This window comes from Pseudopipra pipra, chromosome 5 (assembly GCF_036250125.1).
Source record: "Pseudopipra pipra isolate bDixPip1 chromosome 5, bDixPip1.hap1, whole genome shotgun sequence".
NCBI lineage: Eukaryota > Metazoa > Chordata > Aves > Passeriformes > Pipridae > Pseudopipra > Pseudopipra pipra.
Genome location: NC_087553.1, coordinates 60332464 through 60348331, shown reverse-complemented (window position 1 = coordinate 60348331; position 15868 = coordinate 60332464). Strand labels below are relative to the sequence as shown.

Sequence of the window (15868 nt, the reverse complement as noted above, 5' to 3'; positions counted from 1 at the left end):
GGGCCAAAACTTTCCAAATGTAGCTAGCAGAGTGGTTGCTAGGAAAATCAGCTCAAACACGGGTCATTCTGGCCTGAATCTTGGATGAGAGGCTTCCCCAGCTCACAAGTACCGTGCCTGAACAGGCTGTGCAGTAGCAAGTAGATCACACTAGAAGCCTGGCAGATGAATTCCCACTTTTACAACTATCTCAATGGGCTACTAATGCAAAATAATCCTCTCAGTAATGAGGACAGGAATGCACAGAGCAGCTAGTAAGGAATCCTACATGCAACAGAGAACACGAAGTACAAAACACCCTTGCTGCCCTTCCCCAGGACTGTGGTTATGCTGTGCTTACTCCTACCCACTAACAGTGTGGTGGCATTTGATCAGCACTGACCCAGAGGGTGAAGCACTATCGCTGAAATTGCTGATGTTCCAACTCTGTCTCCTTTGTTCTTCTGAATCTTGTCATTTAAATTTCAATTCAGCTAGCCAATGCTTTGTTTGAGATCTGATGGGAACATAGGAAAACGCAGCATGATTTACGTGTATTAAATCTGAAGGTCTGAAGAAGTGTCCTAAAACTAGACCCTTGGCAACGATAATCACCATAACCATTCATTTTTCATTGCATTTTCACAAGATTGTTTCTACGACAATACTTTAGGAGGGTTGATAAAAAAATGTGGAAATGTAATCTCATTACAGAAGATGTGAAGGTAGCTAAGGACACAAACCTTTGCAATTACATCTTTGAAAAGGCATACACTGCTATTATTAATAGGAGTTCAAACCAATTTGAATTAAATGCATAGGATATTCATCTACTTAAAACCAGGATATAAAGCCTGTGGGAAACATTGCTTTAACAATGATTATTTTTTAAGATACATCTATTGTTGCTTTATAAAACCACTGGAGTATCTGGGCAACTGACAATCTGAAAATAAGCCAGGCAATGCTTAGTTTGGGATTTGATGGGAATGCAGGAAAATGCGTGATTTACACATATTAAACTTATAGATCTGAAGTGGTCTCTGCAAGTGGTCTCTCTGAAAGGTTGTAGCCAGAACAGGGTTGGTCTCTTCTCCCAGGTAACAAGTGACAAGACCAGAGGAAATGGCCTGAAGTCACACCAGGGGAGGTTTAGACAGGATATTAGGAAAAATTTCTTCACAGAAAGGGTGGCCAGGAATTGGAACAGGCTGCCCAGGGAAGTGGTGGAATCACCATCCCTCCAAGTGTTCAAAAAGTACACGAATGTGACAGTTGGGGATATGGTTTAGTGGTGAACAAGGTGGAACTGGGTTGACAGTTGGACTCAGTAGTCCTAGGATTTTTTTCCAACTTTAATGATTCTATGATTCTATGAAAATGAAAGCAACACCTTCCCTATTTGTGACACACAGCTCTATTTCAAGTAAGCTCACATTTCCTGAACGCAGCAAGAACAGTTGTTATTTACAGACGCACAGTAAAGTGCTAAAACATCTTTCAACAAGCCAGTTAGCTTTCAAATTTCAGCAAGGTCCATCTCCCAGTGATCGGCTCCCAGCTTGAGCAACAAAAAGCTTCTCCTTCCATATGGAGAAGACAATCCCACTCATGTATGACAAGTAACTCTTCTATCACCGCATACTTTAGCAAGCCACAGTGCACTGCCAAATACAGTGGTTCCCTCTAACCCCCCAAAGTACCCACTCATTTCTGCTCCTGGTAGCCTTGCAGACTCCTAGCTATGGCAGCACTGCAATGACAATGATCTGTACAAATCTTTTTCCTCGTTTCCTGTTCCTTGTATCCCAATTATCCCTGAAGCTGAAGGAACAGCCTGAGGTCCTGAGCATATTTTGAGATTAAGCACAAAAACTGGCAAAATTAAGGGCATTTTAGCTACACGTGGCTATGTAGAGTAGCATTTCTGTCTCATGGAGAGATTATCTTTGTTTGCTAAATGATGTTTGTTAGCAAAACCAAATACCTGCATATCCATTTAAAGCATACTTTAAGAAGGATGTTTTTCTATAAAACATGCCTCAGCTGACATACAGATGTCACTGGATTGAAAGTAAAAAGCATGTCCTATATAAGAAGGGATTAGTAAGGAAAGCATAGTTTTTTAGGAAAAAAAATTAGGATTGTGAATGTAGACAAAGAGTTTGAGATAACTGGAAGCAGTAATTTTCACAGACTGGGCTTTACAATTTTTCATTACACAAAACTAGATGATGCATTTAAAATGCAGTATGTCAACTACTACAGGGCCAACACACACTTGAGCATTTATATTTCATATGTGCATCATCCAACTAAGAAGAGTGAGTATTTCAGAAAATCATCATATATCAGTCTCAAAAGCATAATTACTTTGCTTTTCTCAATTTGTCCTCCATTTTTTTCTTTTTAGACAGCAATAAATAAAATGAATACGTGAAGAAAGTAAGAATGCTATGAAATTTAATAATAAAGCAGTAAAGGGAAATCTGCTAACTTTCTAAGGAACTACACTGTTTAAAACAATGACACTTTTCAACAGTAAGCTTTCAAGTTTCATTTTGCTCTCTCACACCAGACCTGAAAGTTTAACAAACAGAAAAAAATGTCAAAATAAGACAATTTAAAGATGAGCAAAACTTGTTCTTCTACTAAAACTTAACATACAATATATATTTAAAAAACCCAAGGATATTATAGGTAAACCAGTTACTAAAACAAGCAACCAGCCATGAGAGATCTTGAAGCTTCCTAGTTCTCAGAAAGAGTGTTGCTGGAAACCCTGAAGTTATGATTTCAAGCAGCGTTGCACTAAGCAGCTGGTCAGCCCAACGAGACGGCACAGGACTGCCACCTTGTGAAAAACAAAACCCATCAGAGCTGTATTAACAGGACAAAAACCAACTCTCCTCAGAGACTATTAAATACTCTTCCCCTACTTTTTAACAGAAGTAATCCATCTATCAACGCTCTAGAAAATTAACAGATTAAAAAATCTTTCAGCATTGCTTATGGTATAAAATTCCTGCTAATTTTGAACATGAACATGTGTTGTCAAAGAACTTAAAAGGAATGAAATACAGAATGCTCACCAATATCAGAAAATACAGTTCACGGCATAAACTATTATCAAACTTCCTATCTTCCCGAATAATAACCTATTTATAACTAAAAGAAAAAATTGTCCAATTATTTGTCTTTTTTTCCCCCACCTTAAAACAATTCAGCCATGCTGTGACTGTTCAGCTGTTTTTATTATTCCCACAGTTATTGAAAAATAATCTTCTTTCTGAGAAAAACCGAACCTGAGCCTTTATTTTTAAACAGCCATTATGGAAATGTTTGCTATGCTATTTGTTTTTACCTTGGATATTTCAACAAATTAGTGTCATTTTATTCTAAATGAATAACTGACTAATAAAATTTACAAGAAATGATCATTTTAATGCTGTTGTAAGACATTTCATTGCCAAATGACACCTGCTGAGGAATTAACCTAATGTAAGCAATTAAGGTTCTATTGAATCTAGAAGACCTTGGCAACTTAAACCAGGATAAACAGAGTCCTTTCTCTCTGTCTTTAAGGAAAACAGCTAATAATTTACAAATAACTACAATGGAAATATTTCAGGAGCAAAATATTAAAATCCATTTTTCAGTGAATTTAAACAGTGCTACAGCTATTTGTCAAAGTCCTAGAAGATACTGATGGAATTTGGACACCTTTCTTTATGAGTAATCACGATACAACCACCTTGATTTCTGGACTGAATTGGCTAACACTGAATATTACCTGCAAACACTCTGAGGCTCATCAGCAAAAGTGAGAACGTAGTTTTATTCTATATTCTCCTTTCATACTTCAGTAATTCATGGACATTCCTCTTTAATTAAACTTATATCAACTCAGCCTGCTTTTAAATTAGCAAAATACATTAAGAATAATTGTATTTCTAAATTAAGTATAGTAATAAATCTCATGATAAAATATTATCCCATCTTCTAATATTGGTTAAAAAGCCCCAACAGGTCACAGACATCTCTCTGCATGTAATTTTTCTAATGTCTTGTAATGTGGAGCTCATTAGAAAGGTATTGTGCTCTAAATTTTGGTGGACTTTTTGCATTCACTTTTCTCTACGAAAGAAATGCTTTAAAATTGCAAATATTTAAACCCAGTTCTTTTCACCTGAAACACAGCTGCTATCTCTGTCAAAAGTAGGAAGTGTGAACAATCTCTTACCAGTGTTGACGAGCAAAGGCATTCAGAAAAAGTAGCAACAGACATCCCGGACAAAATACCTGTGGACTTTATGCACAGGAATTTTTGCAAGGAAATTTTTTTTGCAAGGAAATTTTTTTTGCCAAGGGAATGAACACCTGCTCCTCTACATAAAGCCAGAAAAAGACTCTGGATCTAGAATACAATTCAGAATGCTAGCCAGACCCCCATGCTTCCCACGTTACCATTCCAACTCAGTAGTAGTATTTCAGGGCACAAATGAAGTCATACTTATGAGGCAAATGCTCTTAACGTTGCTTAAGATTTTTTTTCTATGGCATCCAAAACCAAAATTGGAAGCAGAAGGCAGACAAGACTTCCCCTTCCAATCCATCATACTAAAATCACAAGAAAATATCCTGGACATTGGAAGAACCACACTGGATTCTTGAAAAGCAACCCATTTCAGGTTGTCCCCTCAACTTCATGAAGCAAATAGGGAGTGAGTGAAAATGGCTTTCCCTATGGAACACACATTGGCAACAAATTACCGGGCTGGCAAGAAGCAAACAGTAAGCTGGCAAACAAATTCAATACAAACACACCTACTCATTGAAGAGTGGTTTTAGGGTTTCCTTAGGAGAAACAAGGTTGCAAAGACATTGGACAGGATAATCTGAGTTCACCACATTCATCATAGTGTTAGTACAGGGAAGGAATTGAGCCAGGACATTGTAAAAAAAATTGTATATTGTAAAAAAAAAGAATAACAGTACTGATCCAAGTCTGTAACTCCCCAGTACTGACCTTCTGAGAAACAATCCCATTCCAGAGTGACTTGAGTGGCAATAATCTGGTATGCTTGCATAGATTTGGCTGCAGTATTTTCATTACAGGAAAATAATGAATTTATAGAGGCTACACAGTACCTGAAGTTTTGGACACCACTCTCCCCTGCCACATATTTTAGTAATCAAATATTTTTGAGTCTTAACAAAGTTATTTACTGACAGGAACCATTACAGCCTTCATTTATTCTGATGATAATGCACACTAGATGCTTTTAAATATATATAGAGAGATATATAGAGAGATACACACATTGTATTTTACCTTTGTAAAACAAAATATATACACCCAAGTCCCATTAGATATATATAAATATGGAAAACATTTCAAAGAATAATTCAGTAATGCCATTAGTATTTCTTGAAGATTACACATCAAAGATCTTTGAAACACTCAGCTCAACCTGGGAGCTCACTCAGAGCCAATTTCAGTACAAACTTCTGAGTACACAACCACAGGACATAGGAGCCTGATTATTTAAGAGAGTATTCACTGGGCTGTAATCCACTGTGGAACCACTCGTCTGACATATGTAAATGACTCTGCTTCTAATAGGTCACATTACCAACTGCAATTTACCTTTTGTTGTACAGTAACATTTATTCCCCAAAGAAAGTACATGCACACAGCCTCCGCTGTGTTTTATAAATATCAGTTTGAAATAAAATGTTCAAAAGCTCCAGTGATTTAAGAGCCTACATTCTGTTTGCAAAACTAAAGTAAGCATTTACTGACAAAAAAGTAATGAAAATTCACTGGGATGTAGGAGGTTTTGAAAACATTGTATTTTAGTAGTGGTTCATACCGTGACCATTAGGACACCTAGAAGGAAGTGGCCTGATCCAAAGAATAAATATGCACACGGATAAATAAACATAATGCTTGAAATCCTTTTTTTAAAGGGAAACCTCTGAAACATACTTATAAACTGTCATACCTTCAAAGGCATGTTATATAATATTTTATTATAATGAAAAATGATTGTAAACATCTCCCTCATTTTAAATCTATTACAGAAAGGTGTTCTCATAGTTCTCCTCATATTCAATTTGTTAATTCTCATAAATTCAATGTATGGAGTATCTTCACATTATAACATATCAGATCTCGCATTCAGCTGCAAGAATATAAGCAAAGAGCTTACTTCCCCAATTCCAACTGGGAAAATTAGCCCTCGCATGATGCAAAACATACTGTTTCACTTCAGAGTCCAGTCCTGAAATAGAACTGGGTTTTCCTACCTGTAAAAGTATTCAAAAAAAAAAAGTTACCACATAAACCTCTGTATTTCATCACTGTTTTCCCACCGGAATGTTCTGTTTAGAAAAAGATAAAAAGTTACAGCATTTACTACAATATAAAAAGCCAGCTCCAGAAGTTGTCTATACATAGATGGAAATGGAATATTGAGCCTATATATTAAGAATGGCAAAATAAAGTAACGAAATTCTAGCAATTTTTGAGGAACTGTGACTGCTAATAAACACACAAAATACATCAAGATCCAGAATATCGATTTTGATTTTAGTGTATCAGTAAAAGTCCAGCCAGCAAATATATAGAATGGAACCAATACATATTTTACAAGCTCATGTCTTTGGAACACTTTTCTCCAGACATAAAATGTGTAATGTCTGTTATCTGCTAGTAAATACTTATGAACATAGGTAAATTTCCAGATCAGGAATAAAGAGATGATGGTGATTAAGCCGTACTGCACAGGGTGCTTTCGCAATGACAGAAGGAATTTCCTGATTTTAGTAGGGGTCAATAAATGAGGGAATGAAAAAAAAACAGTAAAGGACAGAAAATAAAACAGTTGAGGAAAGTGCAAACAGGCTTCATGGCTACTTCTGTCACCAACAACTATTCCACCATTGATGATAACAAAACCAAAGAAGACAGTTACTAATATGATGTACGGCCAAGTTAAAGCAGTAAGTGTAAGTAAGTTTTTAGGCGATATGAGATATTTAATAAGAAACTGCAATATTCTGGTCAAATCTGAAAATGATCCTTTCTTGGAAGAAATCTTTTCATCTTTCTTCTTCTGTAATTCAGTCTTCCAGGCTTCATTTAGCTTTTCTGCCACGACATTTCCAGCACAAAAAACTGTCCACACAATATTTGTCTGACGAAACATGAAGCCACAAAATCCCAGGAGAGCTGATGTTTTATGGTTACCATAAAGGCACATTAAATAGGCAAAGAGAGTAAAAAATACTGAACCTGGATCCGTATAATAAAGGAATGTAAAAAAGTAAAGGGTGGGAAACATTGCAAGAATTAATGTAGACAAGATTCTCTGGAAGCCAGACACAGCCTAGAGGAGAAGCAGAAAAATACCGTTAGCCAATGTCAGACAAAACAAAATAACAAATTAGAAGAAAATTTGTATCATTCTTGAGAATTCTGTTAACACAATATAATATCTCCTATGCTCTTTGGTTCCATTACTGCACAAGTACCGTTTTGTTAACCTCCTGATATGTTAACATAGTATTGGACTACACAGTGTTAAAATCCAAGTGAAAGTACAGAACATTACTGCAGGTGACTTAAAAACATGGCAACAAAAATACACCAACTTCTTTTGTATGTCAGGTGTGCACATATTTGTGGCATTAAAATCACGGTGGGAGCATAATTGGTCCCATACCTAGGATGAAAGAGCTACACTAATGGGCAAAAGGAAATAAAATCAATGTTTTATGCCCCTGCAATCTCATAATCGGATTCTGCTTATCTGTGAGACAGCACCGTTCTATGCCTCTACTATCACCTCTTTTGAACCCAGTACGAGTGGTCAGCTCCAAGTTTCTAATCTACAGTGAAGCTTTTATTGTTTATCCTCATTATAATTCATGAGTTAGAAAAGAAACTTTAAAAAAGATAGAAGAAGACCATGCAGTTAAAAACTCCTCCTAATTATCCCACTCACAACATGATGCAACATAAATCACAACATTAAAAAATTCTGCATGATGTCTCTGAATGATTTAGCGTGGGGTGAAATAGCCACTTACCACCTTACAGAAAAGAGGAACAGACAAAATGCTGAGCTCAAAGAAGTGTCAAAAATACCACTACATTTCCCAATGCTTAGCCTACTGTCATAAACCCTTCTTCTACATTTATATTTCCACTTCCAAGTCTAAAATTAAGTGTTCTGAAAATGGAAACAATTTATTGGATCTGATCCAATTCTGTAGAGTGGATGTGCTTAAATATGAAGAGGCTCCTGTAAGAAAATACATCAAAAGAAATTTTCTTAATAGAAAAAAGTGTTTTTAAGGTTAAAAGTCAAACACTAAATAACTTTACTAAAGTTAAAGATATTTGAATAGACCGTTAACCACTGAAACAATTTACCTACTGCAGTGGTGTATTCTCCAGAACCTTAAATATACAGCATTTTTGTATCCAAGTTGAACTGTTATGGTCTGGATGTGTGGACAGCTAGACAGGTAATAACTATCCCACTGTACCCACAGAATCTATACTGGGACCTGTCCTGTTTAATGTCTATGACTAGAAGGCAGCAAATGTACACTGTCAACAAGTCTGTAGTTGATGCAGCAAATGTACACTGTCAACAAGTCTGTAGTTGATGCAGCAAATGTACACTCTCAACAAGTTTGTAGTTGATGCTATTGCGTTTCACTTGGGTGGGACCAAGCAATTTGCTAAAGAGCAGAGGTGCCACGCAGATTGACCTTGACAGGCTGGAGGAATGAGGCAACAAAAATATTACAAAATTCAACAAGGACGAATCCAAATGCCTGCAGCTGAAAAGGAAGAAATCCCCACAATGAGGGGCTGCTGCTCTGTGGAAAGGGACCTGAGGGTCTTCACAGATAGCAAGGTGAACATGAGGTGGCAGCACGCCCTGGCATTAAGGAAGAGCAACAGTCTCCTGGACTTCATTAACAAGAGTAGATCAAGAGAAGTTATTATCCCTCTTTACTCTACTTGTTAGGCTGCACCTAGAATACCATGTCCAATTTTGTGCCCTGATAAAAAAAAGCCCTAGTAAACTGTAATGGCAGAGAACCACCAAGACAGCTTGGGGCTGAAGAACCTGCCCTGAGAGGAGAGGCTGAGGGAGCTGGCCTTGTTCAGTCTGGAAAACAGATGGCCTGGGGGGACCAAACAGCAGCCTACCAATACACCTAGGATGTCATCAAGTAAAGAGAGCCAGGCTCTCAAAGTGGTACGCAGTGAGAGGACAAGAGGCAACAAGAATAAACTGAAATGAGAAGTTCAGACTGGAATTACGGACAATCTTTTTCGCCGTGAGGCCAGTCAGTCATGAAGCAGATTGCCCAGAGAGGTTGTGCACTCATCCATGGAGAGTTTTCCAGGCTCCAGTCCTGAGCAACCTATCTGATTTCAAGACTGGCCTTCGCTGGGGTAGAGGGTGGCCTTCCTAAGGTCCATTCCACCCTCAATCATTCTCCAGTTTTTTGCAACTTGAATTATTCTCCATTTCTAAATACTGACATCAAGCCTCGTATCGTTCTAAAGAACTGATCTTAGTTTAAACACAGCCCACAGGGCTGCAGGATTCTGCAGTTGAAGGTTTATGAAGAGTCTTAAGCAATTCCAACTAGATGAGCATTCAGACATTTGGATATTAAGTCTGTACCCATACTAACTAACTTTTCTCTCAACAGGACTCCTTATAGTTATGTGCAAGAGTAAATTTTTAGCGGATTGCACCTTGAGTGAGAAAAATAGAAATTAAAAAAAAATTTAGAGGAAAGGAATGGGCTTCCTTGGCCAAACTGGTGGCAGCAGTCATATAAAACTGAGGACAGCTCAGGTATATAGTATGTAGTGAAGGGGACATATACTAAGCCATCAAAGTTGCTTGTACAACTGCATAAGACTATTTTACTTTGACCATACCTTATTCTTCTGATGGATCTTGAACAGAAGCAAATACAGTAAATAGAAGTTCCCAGCGCTGAAGAGGAGGTTGATAAACCTGAGCATTCCCACAGAGCACACCACGCTGCCGGTCCATCCGAGGAGCCACGCCGCGGGCTTCACTACTCCCACCGAGACCAGGTACAGGCCGGGCAGCGTGGTGATCATGGGGTCCCACTGCACGGCCGAGAGAGAGTGAGACAGACAGACACAGAGACAGAGAGACGGAGAGGGTTACGGAGCAGCTCCCACAAAAGGGGCCAGAGACGCGCGATGGTTGGGGCACACCACCCGCGCCACGGCCCGCTCTGTCAGCCCGGCTGTTCAGCGGACTTGTGGCATTATTACACCGAAGGTTTTGAACGCTGTGTGCCCTGGCGCTGCTGCCCCACCAAGGGACAAAACGAGGGTTCGGGCAACAAGGACGGCAGGCGAGCCCCTGCGTTCAGACATCCCCGACTCCGAGCGACAGCTACGCTGCTGCGGCAGGGATGCTGTGAGGATCCTGACCTGCAGGAAGCGGCCGTGGCAATAGGCCTGCGCCTGCGGGACGTGGAACACCTCGTCCATGTAGGGCCCGCGCTGGCGGCGGCTGATGGCCGCGAAGAGCAGGCAGGACAGCAGGAAGGCGCCGCTCATGGCCCCGGAGAAGCCGTAGGCCTCGGAGCGCTCCATGCCGCCGCCGCGCCGGCCGGGAAAGGCCGCCCTTCCGGGGAGGGACGGCGGGAGGAGCCGGCGCGTCCCGTCCGCGGCAGCTGCCGGGCGGGAAGGGGCGTGGGGAGTGCGGCCGCCTCTGGCCCGCACGCGTGGGGGTTCTCTGTGGGAAGAGCTGAAACCCCCGGTCGGAATGCCTGGGTGTTGGTAGAGCCGTGTTTTCGGCGGGACAAGCGGGCGCCTCTCCGTGTCCCCAGGATGGAGCGGACGCACCAGCTGGAGCTGTTCCCTAACTACAGCGTCAGGCTGCTTCTCTTCCGACACGTGAAAAATGCCGCTGCTCTACGGAAAAAAGCCATGGAAGGATCCCTCGAAGGAGCACTGATAAACCCTGCCATGGTGAGTGAGCCTTTGTGCCGTCCTGTTTGCGTGGAAATCCTCGTGGGAGCTCAGGGGAAAATGACCTGTGCTTGTAGTCGCTGTCACACGACTTTATTTGCGTTACATTTCCTCCACGCTCTGCTCAAACACCCTTCTTTGATTTCATTATTGTGTCCTACAGCGTAAGGGTTCCTCTGTTTAAAAAAAAGAGCCATGGCAGGATTGGCCAAAACAATTAATTTCACATCCTACTAAATCAATGGCCTTGGTTAATTTCACATCCTACTTGGTGGAGCTATTTAAATCTACTTCATGTGTAAAATGCAATGCTACTTGCTTCATGCTGTCAAATATGTACTATTTGGACCCTTTTTTCCTCATTTAAACCCATAACTAGTTTCAGAATCTAGTCTTTTTTTTTGTTAGAATAGTAAAGCAGTAGTTAGGGAAGGGGGGAAAAGTAATTGGCAATTTATTGACAAAAGATTCATTAACGTGGTTCTTTTTTCAGAAGATTTCAGTAACCTGATTGAGAGAGGGTAATCTTTATTTTTATGACAAGTATTACCTCATGCAGGAAAGAAACACATTGACTTCAGAAGAGCAAGAATTACTAAAATAACGAGGAGGATACTGTTTTGTTCACTTCTATGACTGCAGACTTAGGCAATCAAAATTAAGTGGTCAGGAGTTTTTTCAGATTTTCATAAACAGTATGTTAAATTTATGTGTAATGGTTTCTGTTGTATTTTACAGATTGTAGATCCTTTTCAAATTCTCGTGGCAGCCAACAAAGCAGTACATCTACAAGAGATAGATAAAATGAAGACCAGAACTCTCTATGCAGAAATCATTTTCAACCTTTCACCAAACAACAATGTAAGATTTACTGAATACATTTCTTTTTTTTTGCGAGAGCTTACTAAGATCCACACAGCCAAACTAAAATTCAGAGTTTACCTGCCTAGTAATAGAAGTTACTGTTATTTTTAATAACACTAATACGCTGTTATTGTTTGTAGCTTGTCAGAATTGCATTAATGTAAAACATTTGTCAAGTTATACTCTTGGTGTGTTTGACCCAGTAACTAAAAAGATTGCTTATATGTAGCAAGAAAGTGACTCATAATATTTTTATGTTTTTTATCTTTTCTCAGATTTCAGATGCATTTAAAAAGTTTGGCATTTCAGACAGTGACACAGCCGTACTCATTGTTCTGCTGGATAGCTACAAAACTGTAAATCTGGAAGATATAGCATCACAAGTGGAAGGCCAACAGGTTTCTCTAGATGAACTCCCCCAGCTAACAGACACTGCCAGAGTTAAAAAGGTATGTAGCCAAAAGAGAAGAGAAAAGGGATAGTTTATTTAATTGTCTGATTAAATATCAATGGACATAATTAACTTAGGATCTGTATTTCTTTAACTTAGGATCTGTATTTCTTTAACTTAGGATCTGTATTTCTTTAGTTTCCAGTGAACCTTGATTAGTTGTTTCTTAAATTTTTTTAGTTGAAACAAGTTCTAGTTGTCACACTTCAACGTCACAAAGTTTAAGTCTTCAAATTATTATCATTGTCATAAAAATCAATTCCAGATTGCTGCCTACCATTCAGGCACTTTTGCTTCCTGTTTTCTCAGTCAAATATCTGTTTAATTAAAAATTTCAGTCCTGAACAGTTTCATAATCTTAGGCACATAAATAGCCCCAGTATGGGTAGCTAAAATAAAAACGTGCTGATTAGCCATTAGGAGCTGTCTTAGGGCATATGTGCTCTTAACAGATTAGATAGGTATCTTGGAGCATGTGTGTTCTACATGATAAAATTCAAGTAACTTAAATCATCTTCATCGTGTCCATCAAAGTAATGATAGGAGACACATGCATAAAATTGGACAAATCATAGCATTTAACATGTGGAGCAAAAAGTGCTGCTCTCATTCAGTTTCTTGATTTCCTTAGTCTTGCAGTTTCAGAATTTGCTTGGTTCCTCAGTCCCGATTTTGTCTTGCAGTCACAAGAAGATAGGAATTTCCAATGTAAGAATGGCGGAGAGGGGAAAATTTTTTCATGTATGTATATATTTTTAGAAGCTATGTGATAATTTTTTCCTTCCTTATACAGCTTTTCTGTTTTTCTTGTTCTTTTTTTTTCTGCAGATATACAAAGTTACTCCACAAGAAGAAAAAATCAGCACCTTATTGGATAGTGTTGTTTGCAGAATGTCAACGAAAGATGTCTTATGAAAATGTGGAAATACATTTTTTTAAAAGGAAAAAGGACTTTTTAAGGTGTAAAATCACTTCATTGCAGTTCATCTTGCATTTCAGAGAAAGTGGAATAGTACTGAGTAGTTTGATGACATCTGATCTTTAACCAAGCTTGGATACCAAGCTTAGTAATCTTATCTGTGTTCTAAGCACAGAGACCAATTCTACCATGCAAAGCAGAATTTGCCGTTGGTATTTCTGTCCTTTTTCTTGACAAGGGAAAATTGCCAGTGCTCTAAGCTGAACATAAACAGAAGGATTGGAAATCTCTACTTACTTTTCTCTTTTATCAACAATGTTTTGCCAGTCCCAGACAGGATTCAAACATTCTAAATAATTTTTATTAACCCTCCCCGTTTTGTTTTTTTGGTACACCTGATGGATGATACTCTTTTAAGGATACTACTGCCAGAAAAGGTGTCTTTATGGCCCAAGTGTTGCTGATGGACTAGAAAAAGGAAAGTTTCCATAAACTATCAGCAGCATCTGCCTCCTTGTGCTAATGGTATAGAGCACTTCAGTGTTGGTGTTAAAGGATAATGAGTGGTGCTTTTACATTATAGCACTGGAGTATGCACGGTGATGCTGACTTCCTAGGGCCTAGTTCCAGGTGCAGAATTCACAGACAAATTTGCACCATACATTTATTCACTTAAAATTGTCAATACAACTTACACGGCCTTTTGAAAAGATCATAGAACTTGTTTTGGTTTTTTTTGAACTGGTGTTAGGAAAGGCCATCAAAGGGAAGTAGGAAGACTATTGATTTTCCAGTAGTCACTAGGTGCAAGAGCCCTGCATGAGTATCATTTAATCACACACAGGCATCCTGTTTAAGTAAAACTACTGTCCTAGTTAGGTAGAAATGCATAGTTTGTTATTGTTATACTGTATTGTTTTTCTGGGATGTGCTAAAACTGTGTAGTTGTCTGCATTTTTTTTTCCTAACGTTCTCTGAGTTATTATGATTTGTGTCCTTACAAGATACTTGGAAGAGTATGCCCCACATTCTTACAGGTAGTGTTTGGAAAAACAATATATTTTGTCAGATAAGTCTGAGTTAGAGTTGAAATGTTGTCCAATACAGTAAACAGACCAGTGAACTGACATATAGACCTACTTTTGTCTGTGTTTCTGTTTAATTATGGAAATCCCTAGCTTGTGTTTTGCATTTTGATTTTGGTTAAGTCTTCCCTCAGTTTAAACCCAAGAGTACAAATACCATCTTTTTCTTACCAACCAGACCAATGGCAAATTTAGTTCCCAAGTACCAAAGGAATTCCAAGGTTTATCAAAAGAAAGGATTTGGGAGAAATCGCTGTGCTGACTTCTTGCTTTAAAGATGGTTTTACAGAATGCATCATCCTCTCTAAAGGGAAATGTGAGGCAGTAGTAAAAAATGGAGCTTGGAAGGGCTTGCATCTTTTAAAAAAAGATGTGTGTAACATCAGGATGTGAGAATGACCATGGAAAATAAAAGACTTGTTTTCCTTTTCTGACAGTCCAGTTGGTACATGGAACATATCATAAGATCTACTGGCTGAACTACAATGTTTTTGGTAGCTTAAAATAACATCAGACAGCTTTGCTTAAACCACAGCCTTTTTTGAACATGTGTAAAACATCTGTCCAGTGTCTTTAATATAGGAGAAATAGTAGTAAAATGATGACTGCATAAAAGTTTTGACACACAAGTTGTGAAGTTGGGATTACAGTTTCTACTTCTCGTTAGTCTGTTTCACTGGTGGAGAAACATGAAATAGTTTGTTACTGTTGACATAAGGTAATTTGGAAAATTTTGATTTACTGTGAGACCCAAATGAGGTATTTTCATGGGTGGATTTACAGGAAATTATTTTGGGAATTTAAGTCTCCAAAGTAGAACTCAGGCAGATGATTTGGGTCTGTTAGCAATGAAGACTGTGCCCTGCAAGACCACAGGTTACCCCTAGTCCTAGTTGCATTATTCAGGTTAAACAGTTATTTACAAAAACTGGTAATAAACATAGATTTTGTTGACCCTGCGAAGTTACTTTTGTATTTCTGAACACACTAAAAATTAGTAAATTTGAATCTCTAATGTTACTGTTAAATCAGCCAAGGCAGTTTTCTAGCAAAGCAAAAGTTTAAGAAAAAAAGATAGGTTTTTCAAAAGATTTAATGTTCTGCTGCTGTCTCCTCTGAACTTTCATACCTGATCTCCACTATCACAAGGTGAAAGAGGAAGCTGAAGTATTTTCAATACTTTATCTAGATCTCCAGGGCTTCAAAGGTAGAATTATATCTGCAGGATTTATAAATACAACAAATCCAAAATTATGATGTGTGGTCAGTTGTTCTAGCTTTTTTTTTTTCCTAGGTAGGGTGATTTTTGGAATTTGGGGGTTTTTTTGCCTCTGCTGCCTTTTCAGTATTGCATATATGACAAAAGCTGAGGAAAACCAGCAGTCTATACTTCTAAATTCAATGCCTAAAACCTTGTCCACCACAAAATTCACTTTCCTGCTTGAAGGCTTTGCAATACATGAGTTTCTTGTGGGAGAGAGGATGAAGGGGAAGAGGAGACAAGGCAAACAAGA

The 15868-nt window shown here is 38.6% G+C and overlaps 2 protein-coding genes across 4 annotated transcripts; one reads left to right on the top strand and one right to left on the bottom strand.

Moving 5' to 3' along the window:
- Positions 1-2420: 2420 nt before the first annotated feature.
- On the bottom strand, positions 2421-10657 carry ALG10 (ALG10 alpha-1,2-glucosyltransferase). Of its 3 annotated transcripts, XR_010430906.1 has the most exons (4): positions 10493-10657; positions 9962-10159; positions 4807-7373; positions 2421-2833 (listed from the first exon to the last, which is right to left on the bottom strand). XR_010430906.1 is itself a non-coding variant. In XM_064656267.1 (3 exons), the coding sequence occupies exons 1-3, from the start codon at positions 10655-10657 to the stop codon at positions 6318-6320; spliced, it is 1419 nt and encodes a 472-aa protein (XP_064512337.1). In that variant the 3' UTR covers positions 2421-6317. The 3 variants fall into 3 exon arrangements, 2 of the variants coding, with proteins under 2 accessions (XP_064512337.1, XP_064512338.1); XM_064656267.1 differs by having other exon boundaries at positions 2421-7373; XM_064656268.1 differs by lacking the exons at positions 2421-2833; positions 4807-7373 and having other exon boundaries at positions 8669-10159.
- Positions 10658-10711: 54 nt separating this feature from the next.
- Positions 10712-14785, top strand: TPRKB (TP53RK binding protein). Its single transcript, XM_064656271.1, has 4 exons — positions 10712-11035; positions 11774-11896; positions 12175-12348; positions 13179-14785. The coding sequence occupies exons 1-4, from the start codon at positions 10895-10897 to the stop codon at positions 13263-13265; spliced, it is 525 nt and encodes a 174-aa protein (XP_064512341.1). The 5' UTR covers positions 10712-10894; the 3' UTR covers positions 13266-14785.
- The last annotated feature ends 1083 nt before the right edge of the window (positions 14786-15868 follow it).